General features: G+C 40.4%; 1 protein-coding gene across 1 annotated transcript in view; it reads left to right on the forward strand.

Annotated features, from left to right (window-relative positions):
• Positions 1 to 11,581: 11,581 nt before the first annotated feature.
• LOC121500959 (cuticle collagen 34-like) overlaps positions 11,582 to 18,235 on the forward strand; it is a 164,138-nt gene continuing 157,484 nt past the window's right edge. Inside the window, exons 1-2 of the mRNA XM_041773047.1 lie at positions 11,582 to 11,711; positions 11,921 to 12,030. Of these exons, the coding sequence (XP_041628981.1) occupies positions 11,582 to 11,711; positions 11,921 to 12,030 (240 nt within the window). The remainder of the gene's footprint in view (positions 11,712 to 11,920; positions 12,031 to 18,235) is intronic.

Consider the following 18,235-nt stretch of genomic DNA (forward strand, 5'->3'; position numbering starts at 1 on the left):
ATGAGGCTATGGACCTCATTGGGTTGTGTGTGGTGTGGACACAATGTGTTGTGATTGGGAGCTTGGAGAAAACGCATGGCTCATAAAAGCAACAGTGTCATGGTCCTCCTCCCTCCCCGGAACAGAAAGATAGTAACAATCCCTGCCACTTATGAGTGTGTGATAGGTGCCAAGCATCTAACCTACATGTTCTCCTTTAATCCTTGCAACATTGGAAAAATGTGATGAGGTGAGCATTACAAACCCACTTTGCAAAAGAGAATAATGAGAGACTTAGGGGATTCTTTTCATTATAAACTAGAGCCAGAATGTGAGGTCCAATGAGTGAAACTTCAGAATGGATCATCTCTAGCACTGTACCTCCTTATAGGGAGGTCTTGTCTGATGGATCCTAAACAAGTGTGTGTGTGTGTGTGTGTGTGTGTGTGTGTGTGTGTGTGTGTATTTCATCACTTGGGAGTAGAATACAAGTAAACACTGGGCACAAAAATATCCTCTTCCCCCATAAGGAGGCATTGTCTATTACCTTCTTCTCTACACTCCAGAGTTGGTGGAAACCAAGCCTGGCCCATGGTTCCCTGAGGCATGGAGAAAGGCTTCCTTTCAGAACAGAGGAACTTAGAGGGCTGGGTCCCTGAGCATCCTCTGCCCTTCGAGGCATCAACCATTCGGTCCCTTGCTACACAAACTCAGAAGCTTACTGGAAAGGTGGCACCACTCCCTGCAAGCAGCATCTAGCCCTGTGCCCACTCAGAGTGGTGAGGTAGCCTGGGTGATAGTCCTTTTCCACCTTATCAATGCATGCTGCCTGTCAGCTGCCCGATTCTGAAAATAGCCTATTTTCATTATTTTACTAATATATAGTTCTCCCTCTGTCACAACAATGCTCTGTGAACCTTTGCTTTGAATCCCTAAATTGTTTCTTGGGCCAGGTTCTGTGCTAGAAACTGGGGACTCAGCGGTGGCTGAAACAGGCTGTGTGATGAGTGTCACACTCTCTCATCAGGACAACAGATATGAAATAACACATCCCAAACTAGTATTTGTAGGTCTCTGTGCAGGTAAGAGAAGTACTGAAGGCTGTGCAGGCACAAGACTAGGACCACCGAGTTCGTCAGAGCCTCACTTTCCTCATCTTTAAAACTGGTACTAAAATCTTTTGTCCTGCTGATAATACCAGATTGTTCTGAGAGTCAAATTAATAAGATGCTTTGTAACCTTTAAATGTCTCATAAATTTTTTTTAAGAGAGAGAGAGGTGCACTGGGGGATGGGGGGCAGGGAGGAGGGGAAAGGATGGAACAGACTCTTCGCTGAGTGTGGAGCCTGACATGAGGTTTGGTCTTGGGACCTCGAGATCGTGACCTAAGCCGAAACCAAGAGTCAGACACTCAACTAAGTGAGTCACTCAGGCGCCCCTTATAAATATTCTTTTAATGCTTTTTAATAGGAATAATTATTAGGATACCTAAATTATGAGAAAGCATATTACCATTATTGGTTATAAAATAATCACATTGAATTTTTTTTTTTTTTACCTTCTCTACACACAGATGAAAGAATTCCACTTCCCAAATCTTCTCTATTCTAGTCATTTGTATAGATGTGGTTAGAGCTGTTCCTGGACAAACTGCTAGGTGAGTGGGGGGGGAGTGAAGGGTCATATGCAGTGGGGGTCAGAGGTGACTGGAGATTGTTCATTGAATGTCTCCTATCTGTGCGCATCTAGCAACTGCTCTACAAGATGGCTGTTCTTTTCCCTGTTTTCTGAGAAGGAAGCAGTGTTTAGGGTTTTCACTGACCTTGTCAAGTCTGCTCAGCTGGTGGATAGTGCAGCCATCAGCATCTGGAGCCCTACTCTCCAGCCAGGCCCAAAAGCCTTCCATGAATAGGAGCTTTGCTGCCTCTTTGCCCCCTGGGAGGTGCTTACTGAGCTCACACTTTTCTGGTTTAAAAAAGGTAATGTGACTGACACTCACTGAAGGTGTTTTTGACTTAGTGTGAGTTCCCTATCCCAGTGCAGAGCTCCTTGAAAATGGAAACTCCCATTTGTGGTTTTTAATACAATGAAGCTTCTAGAAGGTATGCAATACAACGTTTTAAACTGAACTAAATGACCCCTCTCAATGTCATTTCCATTATAAAAAATGACTCCGAAATGGCGCTGGCTCCCCTTGGCAGTATTTCAGATGGAGAGAAAGTCTAGAGAAGCAATTAGTGGTGTGCATTCTGGAGTCTATGGGGGCACCCTCAAATCTGGCATCCTACTCCACTGACTCATAATTCTTGCTGAGGCTGGAGCTCTTTTCTGGAAGGCACTTCTCCAAGTTCTACATCTGGCCTTGGTCTAATTCTTAGTGAGCACAATGAGGCCCAAGTTCTGTAGCCTGCCAGGATACAGGGTAGTATTTCCCATTTGCTTTCTTTCTGTAGAAAAATCATTCAACGCAGGGAATTTAAAAATGTAGCAGACATATGCATTTTTTGGGTAGCAGCAAAGTCTGGGATATATGCCCTTCTATTGCAATTAGACTTCTTACTTGTTCACTTCAATCTCCAATAATATCTTACACCTTGACATGATTTCTGATGTGACATTTTTCTGTATAGATGCAAGGTAAGACACTGATACTCACTTTGCATTTGAGAGGAAGTTGTTATGGCAGCATTTGCAGCTTGGAAGATATAGGAAAATAAGTCATCTTTGCATGATTTAGTCCCAAAGCCCATTATAACAAAAAGCTCCTGATAATTCAAGTTCATATTAAATTTCTGCCATTCACAGAAAGAACAATTTGGGCAAATAAGTGCTCATTAAAATTTATTTAGAGGGAGTATTTTCCATTAGGGTGTTTCATTATTTAAGAACAAAATAGAAACCTATGTAGTAATGCATAATGCTCACACCAACATGGCATTTCAGATAAATTACATTTGGATAAAGATGAACGTGTTTGGGTTTGGAAGACTGATTGATTCTAGCAGGTACTGTAGTTGCATAATTATAAGCTGGGTTGAAAGAAGTTACCCATAAAACAAGGATGAGCCCAAAGAAATCCACCAACATGTCAATATGAAATTATTCCATGCTGGTCTAATTTTTGTTCCCTTCAGAACTGAGGTTCTGCACCTCCATACAGGTGGAGCAGGCTCATGTGCATATGGAGTCTGGGATGGCTAAGGGGATAGACAGGTAGTTTAAAGAGTGAAGAGGGAATAGCGGGCACCCTCAAGAATACAGACCTTAACCCAGGGAATGACATTTCATTTTTTTTAAGGCAAAGAAGGATGACTTGGGCCAGATCTGGGGCTTGGTCCACTAACGAGCAGCCATGCAAGAGCTGCATTTTTCACTAGTAACTGTGGCTTGATAACTTTCTTTCATACAGCCTCACTACAAATTATCAGGATGCCCACTTTCTGCATCAAGGCCCTCTGCCCAGACACACTGGAAGATTTAATTTTTTTCTCTAAATAGGTTCTGATACACAAACAGGTGTGTGTGTGTGTGTGTGTGTGTGTGTGTGTGTGTGTGTGTTTGGGGGGGGTTCCCACATACCAGCAATCAATTCTCCAATTCTCAGATTCTCAAGAGGGTGTCTTACAATTCAATTCTGACACCATCTATCTGGAGATAGCATCGGATTCCGCAGGTTAGGGGCTCAGTCCTGTAAGACTGCTCCCCCAACCCCCTTAGACACCAGTTGCCCACCCAGACTATTATCTGTTCTGACTGGCTGGCTATAAAAGGGAAGCTCCCAAGAGCCCATCCAGTTTGATTACTTTGCTACAGCAATTCATAGAACTCTAGTGGAACATTTTATTTACCAGATTACCAGTTTATTATAAACAGATGTAACTCAGGAACAGCCAGACAGAAGAGATGCAGAGGGCAAGATTCTTCTAGCACTTCCATACGGTCACCACCTTGGAAGATTTCTGAACCCTGTTCTGCTGGTTTTTTTTTGTGTAGGTTTCATTACATAGGCATGACTATCATTGGCACCGGTGACTGACTCAACCCCTAGCCCCTCTCCCTGCCTTGGAGGTACTGAACGTTTCAACCCTCAAATCCTGTGGCTTCCCTGGCAACCAGCCCCCATCCTTTGATGACCTAAGGGCTTTCCAAAAGTCACCTCGGTAATATAATAAAAGACACCTCTGTCACCCTTCACCCAGAAAATTCCAAGGATTTTAGGAGCTGTGAGCCAGGAACAGGTTGATGACCAAATACAGATTTCTCACTGTCCATCAGTGTCATACTCTCCATTTCCCATCCAGGTTTCTACAGCCAGCCTCCTTTCTGCCTCCACCTCTTCCCCACGAGGCATTCTCTGCACACAGCTACCATGCTTACTCATCTTTCTGCTGTTTCCACTACTGAAATCCAACAAGTTTTACACCAATTCCAACTTGCCCTCCTTTCTCACTCTTCAGCCCAAATGACTGCATGCTTCTGAGCCAGAAGAAAGAATGAGCACAGCCCAGGGAGAGAGAGTACCACATGATCAACCCATGGTTTTGGGACCTGGGCCAAGGAAGACCATTTACTGTTTTAAGCCTCAGTTTCATCATTTAAGAAATGGGTATAAAACATACCTTTCAGGGAAATTCTTGAGATGAAATGAGATAACATATAGGAAAAGACAAGCAAGCTGCTATCAATTCAACAAATATTAATTATGTTTTATGTGCTGTGTAGTACACAGTGTTTCCTGGTCCTTGTTTTCCATTATACTCATTGTCTGCTGTCTGGAATGTGGTTGGCAGTCAATTAATAGTAACTGAGAGTGACACTACCAAAAAACAAATATTTTCTTTATTCTACATATTGAATTAAGTGCTTAACTTTTTCTTTACTCAACTCTGCATATGAAGAAGGTTTATGTAATATTCTAAGCAGGTTTCCTGCCATAGCTTAGAACTCTTGAATGCCAAGGGCCAAATCAGATCCTTATCTCATACAAAGGAGCATTTGGTGAAAGCTTCTGATAGATTTCAACCTTATGTCACTTAGCATATATTAGGAGCAAGTCTCCCACATCTCATTCATCAAGTGATGTCCAACATGATTAAGATATGAAATATGTACTTACCCAACTGAAATAGACAGCTGCTAGTGAGTTAAAAATTGGTATCGTTCTTCATGTTATTTTCCAAATTAAGTAATTGCTGGCTAACTTCAACTTCAAGAGTAATAGCCAAGACTTTTAAGACCTATAAAGTAAAATGAATTTTAGTTCTAGATAGGCCATCAGTATTTTCCTTTTTTTTTTTTTTTGTCCTACATTTTTTTTTTAACATCATTTATCATGTTTACTTGAGTGGCTCTGATTCCTCAGGGAAACAAAATTGATAGCATTAGAGATGCACTTTTCAGAAGTATCAAAATAAAGCACAAAAGAGGAAATCAAGATATTTAATTTTTCCCAAGATGTTTCTGGAAAACCTGGAGTTTTAAGTCCCATGCTTTTAGTTGATCACTCCCTGTACTTATATGTTGCCATCCTAGTGAGGGCCCAGTTTTGCATTCTCATGGTTTTCACTGAAGTCAGACTTGGGGTGGGGAATAATGGGGATAATCCAGGACTAGGCCTGCAGTGAAGATCAGTGGCATGTTTTCAGTCCTGGAGCTAAGAAATGGTTAGACTTTAGAGTATCTTCAGACACCTATATCCTCAGGTACCAATCTCCTAACTAATACATGTTTAGTTTTAATTTTAAAGCCTTAATCTTAGAACTCAGATTGAGTTTATTCTCATATGAGATGCTCATTAAAGTCAACTGTTACTTATTTTATTCTTATACTGTTACTTTCACCTCAACTGCAGAACTTCACTCTCATCCTGTTCATGTTCAATTTAGTTCACCTCATTGTGAACAAAGTCATAACGAGGAATTAATACAACAAATGAGTGTGTATTTTTGTTTATAATAAACTTTTATTTCCCTTCAATCCTGAGATTTTCTAAGACTATATCTTCTTTTTTTGTGGCTACTTGGCTGGAAAAGGAAATACAAATTTGGGCATTGTTCTGCCCAGAACCACAGAGAAAACATAACTTAGCAATGGTGATGTTAAAAAGTGTTGCTTCCCTACCACCAATCATGTATGCTTCATGTTCACCTACATAATAGAAAATTTAACTGTTTATAGTTTATAGGGGTCAAAAAAGAGTATTACCATTTCCTCAAAAAACTACGATTTTTAAAATACATGATCAACCAGGACATTCAGTTGAGATCCCATAAAGTCAATGCCATTTGGATAAAGATATGTGTTAGGACAAAACTGTAGCAGATCCAACCTCACAAAACCTTAAAGTGTTCCTTGCCAGGAACAAAGTGATCTGTTGGCATTTTAACTGCAACCAGGACAAAAGCTAACCCTCTTTAGAGGAAGATAACATAATACAGAATCTCATTCACAATGTCCAACGTGCAATAAAAACGTTACCATACATGTTAAGAAGTGTCCAATTATAAATAAAATAGTCAACAGAAACAGACCTAGAGATGATCCAGAGTTATCAGGCAAGGACTTTAAGAAACTGAGTACTATATAAAATAAAATATAAAATGAATGTAAAATTGATTATTTCAATGGAAAATTGTGATCTATAAAAAGAATCAAATCAATGTCCTGGGAATAATAAAGTACAGTATTTGAAATAAGGAACTCATTAAATGGGTTTAGTGGCAGAATGAACACAAAAGAAGGCAGGATTAGTAAATCTGAACAAATATCAAAGCATAAGTCAATGTACATGAGGCATGACGAGCAAAGGAAAACAATAAAAAAAAAACTCAGAAGTGAACAAAAAGGAAATGTGGGAACACTGTCAACAAGTCTAATGTATGTATATTGGAAAACCAGAGAGGAGAAAAGATGTACAGAAGTTATATTTTAAGAAATAAGAGCCAAGACTTCCAAATCTGATGACAGACATTACTCCATTGATCAAGAACCTCAATTAACACCAAGCCAAATAACTACAGAAAATACCACACTCAGAACATTATATTTAAATTGCCAAACACCAAAGATAAAGAAAACCTTAACAGTAATTGAGCTATGTGTGCATTTTGTCGTTGCCATGGTTACCTTTAGTAGGAGAAGTAGGTGTGATTTTGTTGTTGCTATGGTTACCTTTTGTTCTGTAAGGGAAGAGGCTGTGGGTGGGGATTTAGGCCTTTTGTACCACCCCATCCTCCATCTTTTGTATTAGTACCCAATGATGTCCATGAATAGTAACCTGTAAATTGGTACAAACTCCCTTCCCATCTGAAAACCTCAGGGGTTCTATATTCTCACACTTGCCTATGCTTGGTCTTAGTAAGTCATTAAATTTTTAGCTGAAATTTGACCCATTTGTTTGGCTTATATGGGTTGGCTTGGTGAAGAAATCAGAATTATCTCCTTATTCAAGGTATAGCTGTGTTTGTATCAAGCTTTCTTGGATTGTGGGAAGCCCAAACAATGATGGGGAAAGGAATATTTGGCCAAATCTGTCCATGGTGTTAGTTCTGTTAGTCTCACTCTCTGCACCCAGCCCCACACCTTGGCAATTACTGCATTTGAATGGTTCCCTTTTTTTGGGAGGAAGGAGCTGTGGGCCCAAGCAGTTGATACATTCCTAAAACTATGTATTGATTTTGTGATTTATCAAATCTTATACTCTTTAAAGATAAGTGTGATACTCTATTGCATTCCCTATGGAGCTTCATAATCTGTGGATACATGTGGAGCAGAAGGAATCTTCCTAGACCCTTATAAGACACATATGCTTTTAATATAAATTGCCCCAACCCACAACTCACACTGGCTGAAGCACAACTGGTCTTTTTGGAAGAAGTGAACTTGTAAGATTTGAGGTGCAAACTTTAATTGATTTTAAAAGATCAAAAGGGTGGAAAGTACTTATCATGGGGGAGGATGGATCAGGTGTTTATGTGTATGGAGGAGAAGAGAGCTGGGTGGTTTGCTAAGGTTTTTGTGTGTGGGGGGGGGGAGCGGGGGATGTTGTGGAAGTAGAGCTTCTTCTTTTGTTAGATTTTTTGTTTGTTTGTTTTTTATGACACCTGGGATGGTGGCAGCCAATCTATGTCCTAGCAGAGTAGCAAGAGAGAAAGATCATAGCTCCTTGATGATGATGGTAAGACACTGAAATACGAATTGGAGTCATATAAAAATCTAAGCAATATAAATAATCATGAAATGACAGTATCGATAACTTAAAAGTATGTACCAACACACTCTAATTTTAATAAGTATCATGTTTCCTCTAATAATAAAATGAAAACACATCCTTAGGGAAAAAGATAAATGTAATACAAAAGTATATCAACTTCAACATGGACCTTTCTCTGTACCACATTCTCCCTCTTCTGGGCCAAATCTTTCTTTACCTCCTCTGAAGTAACCACCGGCCATTGTTGGATTTCCTTCTCATTCTTTTACTTTGCATTTGTATACTAACATGGGCTTATGCATACACATATAGTATTATTTTACAAAATGGAAACACAGCATATGTATGTATTTTCATAGTGATTTTTCACTTAATGTCTTTAGATTATATTTCTGATTCATCATACACACTATATTTATGTACTTAAAAAAAAGCAATTCAGTGGGACTCCTAGAAGAGGACTTGCTGCATCAGTGACTATGCCTATTTAAATTTTGGCTGATATTACCAGATTGCTATCTAAATCAGCTTTAGCAGGTTATGCTCTCACCAAAAGTGTGTGAGAGAAAGCAATTTTATGTTTTCTGGAAAACTTCTTGGAGAGCAGAAGACCATCAAACCAGTAAGTTGTTTTTCTGATAGGTATCAGACTTTACATTTTTTACAGTGAATTCCACGTTTAGAAATTAATCTCATAGAAATAATTACAAGAGATGTCAAAAATATATCATAAGGATGGCAGATACAGAAATACTTACAATCCTGAATTGGAGACCACTAAACATCTGACAATAGGCAATTTGTTAAGTGAATTATAATATGAAAGACTATGTACTTCAGAGAGATTTAATATGTCACATAACCACCCATCTCAGGGAATATATGTTCAAAGAACATAAACCCTAAAATCTAAGGCTCCTAGTTCCAGCTGTCTTTGGGCAATTCCATAAACATTTATCCCACAGGTAAGGGATTAAGATCTAGCAAATGAGGTGTCAGAAGACAGGATTTCAAACTTGTATTCTCAAATGTTTTCTCATAATTTTGTAAAAAAGACAAAAAGCCCACAAACTATTTGACCTCAGGACTTAAAAGATGAGTCTCAAAATCAACCAATAACAATTAGGAAGAAAAATGAACTCAGATGAAAGATATGAAAATTTTAAGTAGAAGTGAAAAGCAGAAATGTTTGATAGTATGTATACATGATGCTAGAACAGATGCTTTCAGTTCTATCCAATATATGTTCCTATCCTCTCACACAGCAATAGAATTTTGACTTTTTTTTTTTTTTTTCCTGATGGAGAGCCACTCAGGCTGCACTCCTAGCCCTCCCTCGCATCATGTTGTGGCTCTATGACTAAGTTCTGGCAGATGTGTATACAAAAGTATGGTGAGGAACTTCTGGGAAGGCTAAGAAGGGGGGGAGGTGCTGAATCATTGGCAATTTGATCCTTTTATCATGCCTTTCTTCCACTTGCTGCTGGCAGAAACATGAATCTGATCATTAGAGTGTCAGTAGTTATTGTGAATAATAAGGATCATAAGGATGGAAGCCAGGTGTTGGGAATTGGAGCATGAAGGTAAGTCTGGGCCCCTGATGATGCCAGGGTGCTAACACATCAGTCCCAAGCCGCACACTTCTGGACCTCTTTTACATGAGAGGGAAATGAACTTTTGTCTTAAGATACTGTTCCTTAACTTTCTGTAATATGCTATGTGTTCTACGTTATATGACACAAAAATATACATTTTATTCTTTAAAAAGACTACAGTAAAAAGGGAAAACCCTAGCCCACCTAATAAACATAGAAAATGAATGTACAATGTCAATAATGAAATATAATCTTAAAAAAACAGATAAGCTTAAAGATTTATATGAATGCAACTTGTACAAACTCACCATAATAAATTTGGGAAATCTGAAACTGGTTACTTGTCATCAAAACATACAATACCTCATTTGACCCAAAATGAGAAGATTTGAACAGCCCAATAACCTTAGCCAAATCTGGTGGCAGGTTCAGATGGTTTCACTGAGTTTAATCTAAATTCACACAACACATAATTCCCATGTTATTTTCAATAATTCTAGTCCGCAGAGAAAGATGAAAGTTCCCAGTTCACAGTATAAAGTATTTTAAAGATGGCACACAAAAGAAAATAAGATGAATTCCTATTACAAATATAGAAGCAAATATTTCAAATAAATCCATTAGAAGTCTGAATCCAGCTATTCATTTATAAAATTATGATATAAACAAATGGGATTAATTTTAGTAATGCAAGGGCTTCAGAAATAGGAGCTTTGTCCACATATTTCATTACAACAACAAACTAAAGGAAAACAATAGATGTGGAAAGCTATTCAACAAATCGCAGAGCTACTGTGCATTAACTACAAGGCCAGTAGCAACAGAAGGCAGCCACTTAAACACATAAAGGCTATTTGCTGAAAACAGCAAACACTCTTAAAAGGTGTAGTAATATCAAAGCCAGTTGCCACTAAAAACTGGAATCAGTACTAACCCCGTCTCATATTCACTCGTTTAATCTTCCCGTTGGTCCTTTGGGGGAAAACTACTAATGCGCCCATTTTAAAGCCAGAGAAAGCGAGGCAGAAAGGAGCTAAGGTAGCTTACAGTGAGCCAAGCTCTGGACTCGGGCAGTCGGGCTCCGGAAGGTTTTCTCCGCATCCGAGCCGGTTTACCTGGTCCCCGGGACACTCATGCGCGCATCCCCGGCGAGGCCCGCGCCTCCTCCACCGGCAGCGTCACACCTGGGGCCGGTGGGCTCGGGGCCGCCGGCAGCCGCACGACGGTGCTGCGGGCCTGCAAGCTTCTCTCCATTTCCGGGGTCCACGTGTCCTTCCGAATCAGCCTCTGCCCTGGCTAGCTGGAGGGTGACCCCCCCTCGGGACTCCCCGCCCCCACCCCAAAGCGCAGGGGCCCGGCGTCCTGCACCACACCCCTCCAGCTGGCGCGGGCCAAGGCGCATGCGCAGGGCTCTCCGCGCCAGGGGAGCCGCACGTGGTGCACGAGGCCGACGAGCTGCATGAGGCGCATGCGCATCGCGTCTGCCCTGCGCAGCGGGTCTTGGCTCTGCTGGGCGAGGCGCTGCTGCTGCTGCTGCGTCTCTGGCTCGAGTCGTGGACCTGGTCGTGGTCCCGGGGGGCGGTGATGGGACTCTGAGCCTGGGAAGCGCTTTGTCCTCGCCGTTGCTCGCGGGCTGAGCATCCCCTAGCCGCTCTCCGAGGCAGGCTTTGCGGGAGGCTTTGCGGGAGGCTTTGCGGGAGGCTCAGGCTGGAGGCGGCGCCTGCCCTGGGGCTCGGGCCAGCGCAGCATCTTCCTCCCGCCCCGAGGGCCCCCCCCCCCACCAACGCGCTCTGGGATGGCCTCGCGCTTCGCAGAAGGTCCTCGGAGGCGACGACAGGCTCGCCGCAAGGCCGAAGAGCTGGGGCTGCGGTCCGGGTCCTGGGGGACGTTCCTCCGGGGCCTGAGGCTGCTGCGGCCCCCGCGTGGTCGGTGGTCGGTGCCCCGCGTGCCCTGCGGGGTCCTCCTCGCAAGGGACCCCGCACCCCCCCCCCGCCCCCGGCTGTGTTACCTGCGCCCCTGCAGCGGCGAGACACCAGGTCATTTTCTCTCCTGTGGATTTAGTTCTCTTTGGTTTGGCGTTTTCCTACCGTATCTCTTCCCATCCTTTTACTGCTCACCTGTCTATTCTTTATAGCGAAAGTTCGCATTTTGTGGCTGACCGGCAGTTCTTGGTTTTTATCCTATTTGACCGTCTCTGTCTTTTACTTGCAGAGCTTAGGCAGTTTACAATCAATACTGGCATCGGTATGACTGGATCCAAATTTCCTGTCTTACTGCGTGTTTTCTGTTGGTTCCCTCTGTTCTTGAATCCTCTCCCCCCTCTTTTCCCGCCTTCTTTTGGGTTAATACAAGTTTTGTTTTGTTGTTGTTTTGGGGGGGGGAGAGGGAGAGAGAGAATCTTAAGTAGGCTCCGCCCAGCACCAAGCCTGGGGGGCTCTATCTCGCCACCCCAAGATCATGACCTGAGCTGAAATCAAGAGTTAGATAGAGGCTTAGCTGACTGATCACCCAGGTGCCCCTATACAGTATTTTTTTTTCCTTAATGCCAGTGTTCTGATAAGTTTACCGTGTATCCAGATGAACAAATTCTTGTCCTTATAAAAGAGTTGTTTTTCCAGATTTGCCTGGATAGAATGAATTGCAAGAATTTCCTGTAGGTAATACTGAACTTTTATTAGGTTACAGTCTTTTTTTTTTTTTTGCATGGGGCTCTCCAGGAGCAAATAATTATATTTTGTTGATTCAGGTGTTCTCTGTTCTCTAGCTAAGTTTAACATACCCCACAGGGTAGGATGACATTGTCACACAGTTGAATATTATACAGCAGTGAAAATGAAGTAGCATTAGGAATCAACATGAAGTGATGAATATCAAAAGCTGAAAAAAGCAAATTGCTAATGAGTACATACAGTAAGAAATCGATGTGAATTCAAGAACTCGTAAGTGGTAGAAATACAAATAAAAATAGAGGAATGGTGAATACGAAGTTCAGAATAGTTACACACCCCCTCTTTCACAAGATGAAATTAGGGAAAAATGGGATCAGGAAGTGTCACAGTGAAAGCTTAAATAGTACTGCCATTTGTTAATGTAAGTGACCTATTCATGGTTCTTCAGGTTATGCTTGCGTAGACCATATACATGATATATATTTTTTATTTAAAAAATATTAATTTGAAAAGGCAAAATGCTAGACTTGAATAGTACTCAGAAAGTACTTTATCACCCTCTTCCCTTTTCCATTCAAGCATAACTGGCATTCATTCATTCAGTCACCAGTAAATCAGGGCATTTTCAAATTGCTTCCACACTCCAGCCCACGGCTTTGTCTCTGCAAAATAAGGAGAAGCTGTTTTTATGACCACTGAAGTTCCTTATGGAACTAAAATGCCTTGATGTTATAACTATATTTGAACTTGCCAAGAAAACCCCAAAAGCCAAAAAGCAAAATTGGAGTCCGGAGTCTACCATTACTCTTATTTTAATCTTTTTTTTTTTTTCTTTTTGGAGCAGCAGCTAATGCAGTGTGGACAAGAAATGAATGACTTACAATGAACATTGGAGAAAAGAGACATGATTATAAAGTTAAAAAACCCAGGTGATCCCTGGGTGGCAGGGGATCCCTGGGTGGCTCAGCGGTTTGGCCCCTGCCTTTGGCCCAGGGCGCGATCCTGGGGTCCTGGGATCGAGTCCCACGTCGGCCTCCCGGCGTGGAGCCTGCTTCTCCCTCCTCCTGTCTCCTGTGTCTCTGCCTCTCTCTCTCTCTCTCTCTCTCTCTCTATGTCTATCATAAATCAATCAATCAATCTTAAAAAAACCCATGAAACTCTATTGAAAACTATGAAAATTAAGAAAATAATTTATAATAAAGTAGTGAACAAGGTATATAAAGTGTTAAGTGCCAAGAAGAAAAAGAAATAAGAGATGTATTAGAGGTTGTCTGTGAAGAGGTTTCATAGTCTATAAAGGTGAACAGAGAAGGTGTGTCTGAAGAGAGATTTTAGCAAGGCCTTGAATGATTAGATATGTCTTGACTGGAGATGGAAGATGAGAGTCAAATCCAAACTCTGAGTATCCTCTAAGCCAGTGGTTTGTGGATTCAGAGAAAGTGTCAGATTTAAAGACCTCCAGGACACATACCTGTTTTCAGTGGGAGGTTGGAAATACTGGTGTTCCCAGCTTCCAGTTGTTCTCCTAATTCTGGTGCACTGGTCCATGGTGAGCCAGAACAGGAGATGGGAATGGTCTTTGCAAATCTCAGATTTATCTTTACTTTGGGGGAAGAACAAACCCCTCTGCCTAAGTCTGCTGGTTTTGGATATGTCGGAAACATTTTTTTCCTGCAAGCGAGGTGAAAAATTTCGACAGCCCAGTGACCACCAGGGTCACTTTTTTGCCCAGCAAAATAGGCTTATTAATGCAATGAGGGAGGGTGTGCTAGGTAGAGTCCTGAAAGTATCTCTTGGTTCAGAAGGAGCAGGGATAGTTTTACTTTATTTATTTGTTTATTTTTGAGACTTGTGCTGGTGTTACATGATTTCTAGGAAGGGTTAGAGGAAGCAGGAATCATCTCTGAATTGTTGGCTATCATGGTGAGGTGGAAATTGCAGAGTGGGGCTGGGGACACCTATGTAAAAAATCAGTAGCCCTCAAAAAAGAGGGTCATTCTGATATTCTACAGCTGCAACATGACCTTTGAAGAAATATTCTTTAATGTTAACTTTGCAGTTGGCTTTATTGTGTCTGTTATCACAATCAGGTTAATGGCAGGCCTGATATTTAATACCTCAGAGGAAAAGTGTAAAATGTCCCTGACATTTTTACGAAATCAGGGCTGTGATCAATAGTGTTTTTAGCCCCATCGTACTTGAAGTCAGCAGAATAAACCCACTGAATAGCCGCAGGCTGTCTTTAGTTAGATTGACTATCTTCCATCCAAATCAGACTGACCCTGAATTGGAATGGTTTATTTTGCTGAACTGCAAATTGAATCTAAATACTTTTTTTATTGTACTAAAATATTTTTTCCCAAAAAATACTACCCAAGGAAAAGCAACCTAACAAACTCGTTCAGATGAAAACTTAACAAATTTAACTCTAAAAATTTTAATTTTTTGTTGTTGTGTCAATACATGACATTAATTTTACCATCTCAGCCATTTTTAAGTGCATAGTTTAGTAATGTTAAATATAATTGTGTGTATTCACATATTCACAACAAATCTCTAGAACTTTTTCATTTTTTAACATTGAAACTTTATATCCACAAGCACTACCTTCCCTTCCCTCTCTTCCCTTGGTAACTACCTTTCTGTTTTCTGTTTCTATGATTTTGACTATTTTAGATATTTCATATGAGCGGGATTGTACAGTATTTGTTTTTCTGCACCTGGCTTAATTCGCTTAGCATAAATATCCTCAAGGTTAATCCATATTGAAGCCTGATAGGATTTCCTTTTTTTTAAAGACTGCATAGTATTCAGTTGTATGTAAAAACCCCATATTCTTTATCTGTTTGTCTCTCGATGGATATTTGGATTATTCCACCTCTTGACTATTGAGAATAATGCTGTCATGAACATGGATGTGCAAATATCTCTTCAAGATCCTACTTTGAGTTCATTTGGATATATACTCAGAAGTGGAATTGCTGGGTCATATGGTAATTTTAGTTTTAATTTTCTGAGACACCTCCATGTTGTTTTCCATAATAGCGCACCATTCTGTGTTCCTGGTAACAGTGCACAAGTGTTCCAACTTCTCCAGATCCTTGCCAATACTTGTTCTCAGTTCTTTTGATAATGGCATTCCTGATGGATGTAAGGTGATGTCTCATTGTGGTTTTGATTTACATTCCCTATTAGTGATATTGAACATCTTTTCATGTGCTTATTGGTCACTTGTATATCTTCAGAGAAAGATCTATTCAAATTCTTTGCCCATTGTTTCATCAGGTATTAACTTCTGTTGTTGAATTGTAGAAGTTTCTTACACATTCAGGATATTAAGCCCTATCAAATATATGACTTGCAATTTTTTTCTCTCATACTATAGGTTATCTTTTCACTCTATTATTATTATTATATTTGATATGAAGAAGTTTCTGAATTTGATGTGGTCTCATCTGTCTAGTTTTTATTTTGTTGCTTGTGCTTTTGGTGTCCCATTCAAGAAGTCATTACCAAATTCGGTATCCTGAAGCTCTTTCCCTATGTTTTATTTTAGGAATTTAATAGTTTTAGGTCTTACATATTAAGTCTTCAATCCTTTTGAAATAATTTTTGTGTATTATGTTATTGGTGACACAAATTACTTCTTCCTATATTGCATATCTATTAGCATAGATTTAAAATTACTTTTTATGCTTTAATAATATTCTGTATATATTGATAAGGCATTTACTCATCTACCTTACAATATCACAGGCTTCTATATTTGTCTGTATATTTATCTGTATAGGACCTTGATGAGAGTGGAAGGATAGTGCTGTAATTACCTGCTGGATTTTGATGGGGTTGACTTCATGCTCATTTATGGTGCAGGAGCCTTTTAATTAGGTTCTGCATTTCTCACCAAGGTATTTTGTTGGTTTGTTGTTATTAAATCAGTGTTTCTGAGGGAGGGAGGGTGTAGGGCTTCTTATCCCACTGTCTTGCTCATGTCACTCCTCCCAATCTACTTTTTAAAACAAGAACCTGCAAATAACTCTCCACTCAATTTAGTTTGAGGTCTTCAGCACAGAGTTTGTAGAAAATCTGTGGTTGGAAATGTCTGGAAGAGGCTTAAAGTATGCATACCAAAATACACTCAAATTTATTAAGCAGAAGCAGAGTGCTTGGTTCCTCCCTTCCTTCTCTTCAAAAATAGAATGGAAAATATTTTCAGTGTTTTCATGCCAGGTGCTGTGGGAGAAAGAGGAATGGTACTATCCATGTCCATATTTTACAGAATTATAAACTGAAGTTCAAAAAGATTTAAAGAAACTTACCAAGAAATACATCTGGTAATAGACCAAGCTAGGATTTCCATTTTTGCTGTCTGAACCCAATTCTTTCAAGAAAAGCATTGTTGAGGAGAAATCAATACTTTTAGACAACTATTTAGGTGTTTCCTAGGTCTTTTCCCCACACACAATCCTCTTTCCTCTTAAAGTTTGTTTTTTTCCCTTTCTTTCCCCTGCTGCTCTGTCTGATGGCCCATTCTCCTTTGTCACCCAACATCACTTAGGACCCCAACATGGATAAGTATGAAGGAATGATGCAAGAAAGACCTATCCTTAGCTTTCTCTGGATTCAAAGGAAAAACAAACTTCAGTTAAGAACCAGGCGTTGACTGAGCTGATATATGATTTTCAGGAGTGTAGCCTACATATTTTTTTGGTTCTGGACTTCTTTTCTTCTGTTTATTAAATGAGGGTTAGTGAGTTCTGTCCAGTGAGAACACCTACCCTTGAGATTGATAAAAACCCAGTAGAGACGGCACAGGCATTTCAAAGAGCAGCATCATTGAGCATCCCTGCAGTTTTCAATTAGAAGGTTACTGGGAACGTAGCTATCACTGTAGAAAACAATTTTTGAACGTCCACTCAGGAGTGTAGGTGGCCAGCCTGGGAGTCTAGAGGGGATTGGGTTGTTATTATTGAAAGAAATACCACCAATTATTTTCCTCTCCTAATAAGATGTTCAAGCTGAAAGATGAAATGAGAACTAGGTTCAGAGTGCTACTTTTGAAGGCCTTCAGCCAACAAAATGATAATCTTGCATTTGCATCCAGCCTGGAGAAAACAGTAAGACAGTAATGCGGCAGGAAGTTTTTTTTTTCCTTTGCTTGTTTTTGTTTTTGTTTTGGTTCTGAGGTAAAATCTAATGAGGGAATAAAATGCAGGGGAGTGAAATAAGATTTGATTGATATTTCTCTGGTGTTTTTGCTCTTCCTTCCTTTCCAGCCTGCACGGGGCTGCTCAGGGAGAGAGCACTTAATGAACTATGGCAACAGATGCCTGCTTTGTTATGCAGTTCTTCAGTTTGTAAAGGTGGAGCACACCTGAAGGATGAATAATATTTTTCTCTAACCAATCCAAAAGAGAAAGTGCTAATAATTGCTTTGAAGGAAAGGTGATCTACTCTGGGGAGGGATGATATTTTATGGGCAGTTGAAGATTTGCTGTCAGAGGGGGTCGGTTGGCCTCAGTTGGAGTGCAGCATGTAGAAAGGAAATGTCCTTGGGCATTGTTGGAAATGGTAGCAAATGAATAAGGAAGACCAATATAATGGCTAGTCTGGTGTTATAATCCTGGATGGGGAAGGCAATGGAAAGTGGACTAGCCAGAAATTTAAGAGGGAGATGTAGGAAGAAAGCACCATCGTGAACAATGATAAGCTCTGCGTGTCCCTGAAAGTTTATACAGTTGTGCATATGCATGAGGCCACATATGCTGGTGAGAGGGCCC

Source organism: Vulpes lagopus, chromosome 10, assembly GCF_018345385.1.
Source record: "Vulpes lagopus strain Blue_001 chromosome 10, ASM1834538v1, whole genome shotgun sequence".
NCBI classification, from domain to species: domain Eukaryota; kingdom Metazoa; phylum Chordata; class Mammalia; order Carnivora; family Canidae; genus Vulpes; species Vulpes lagopus.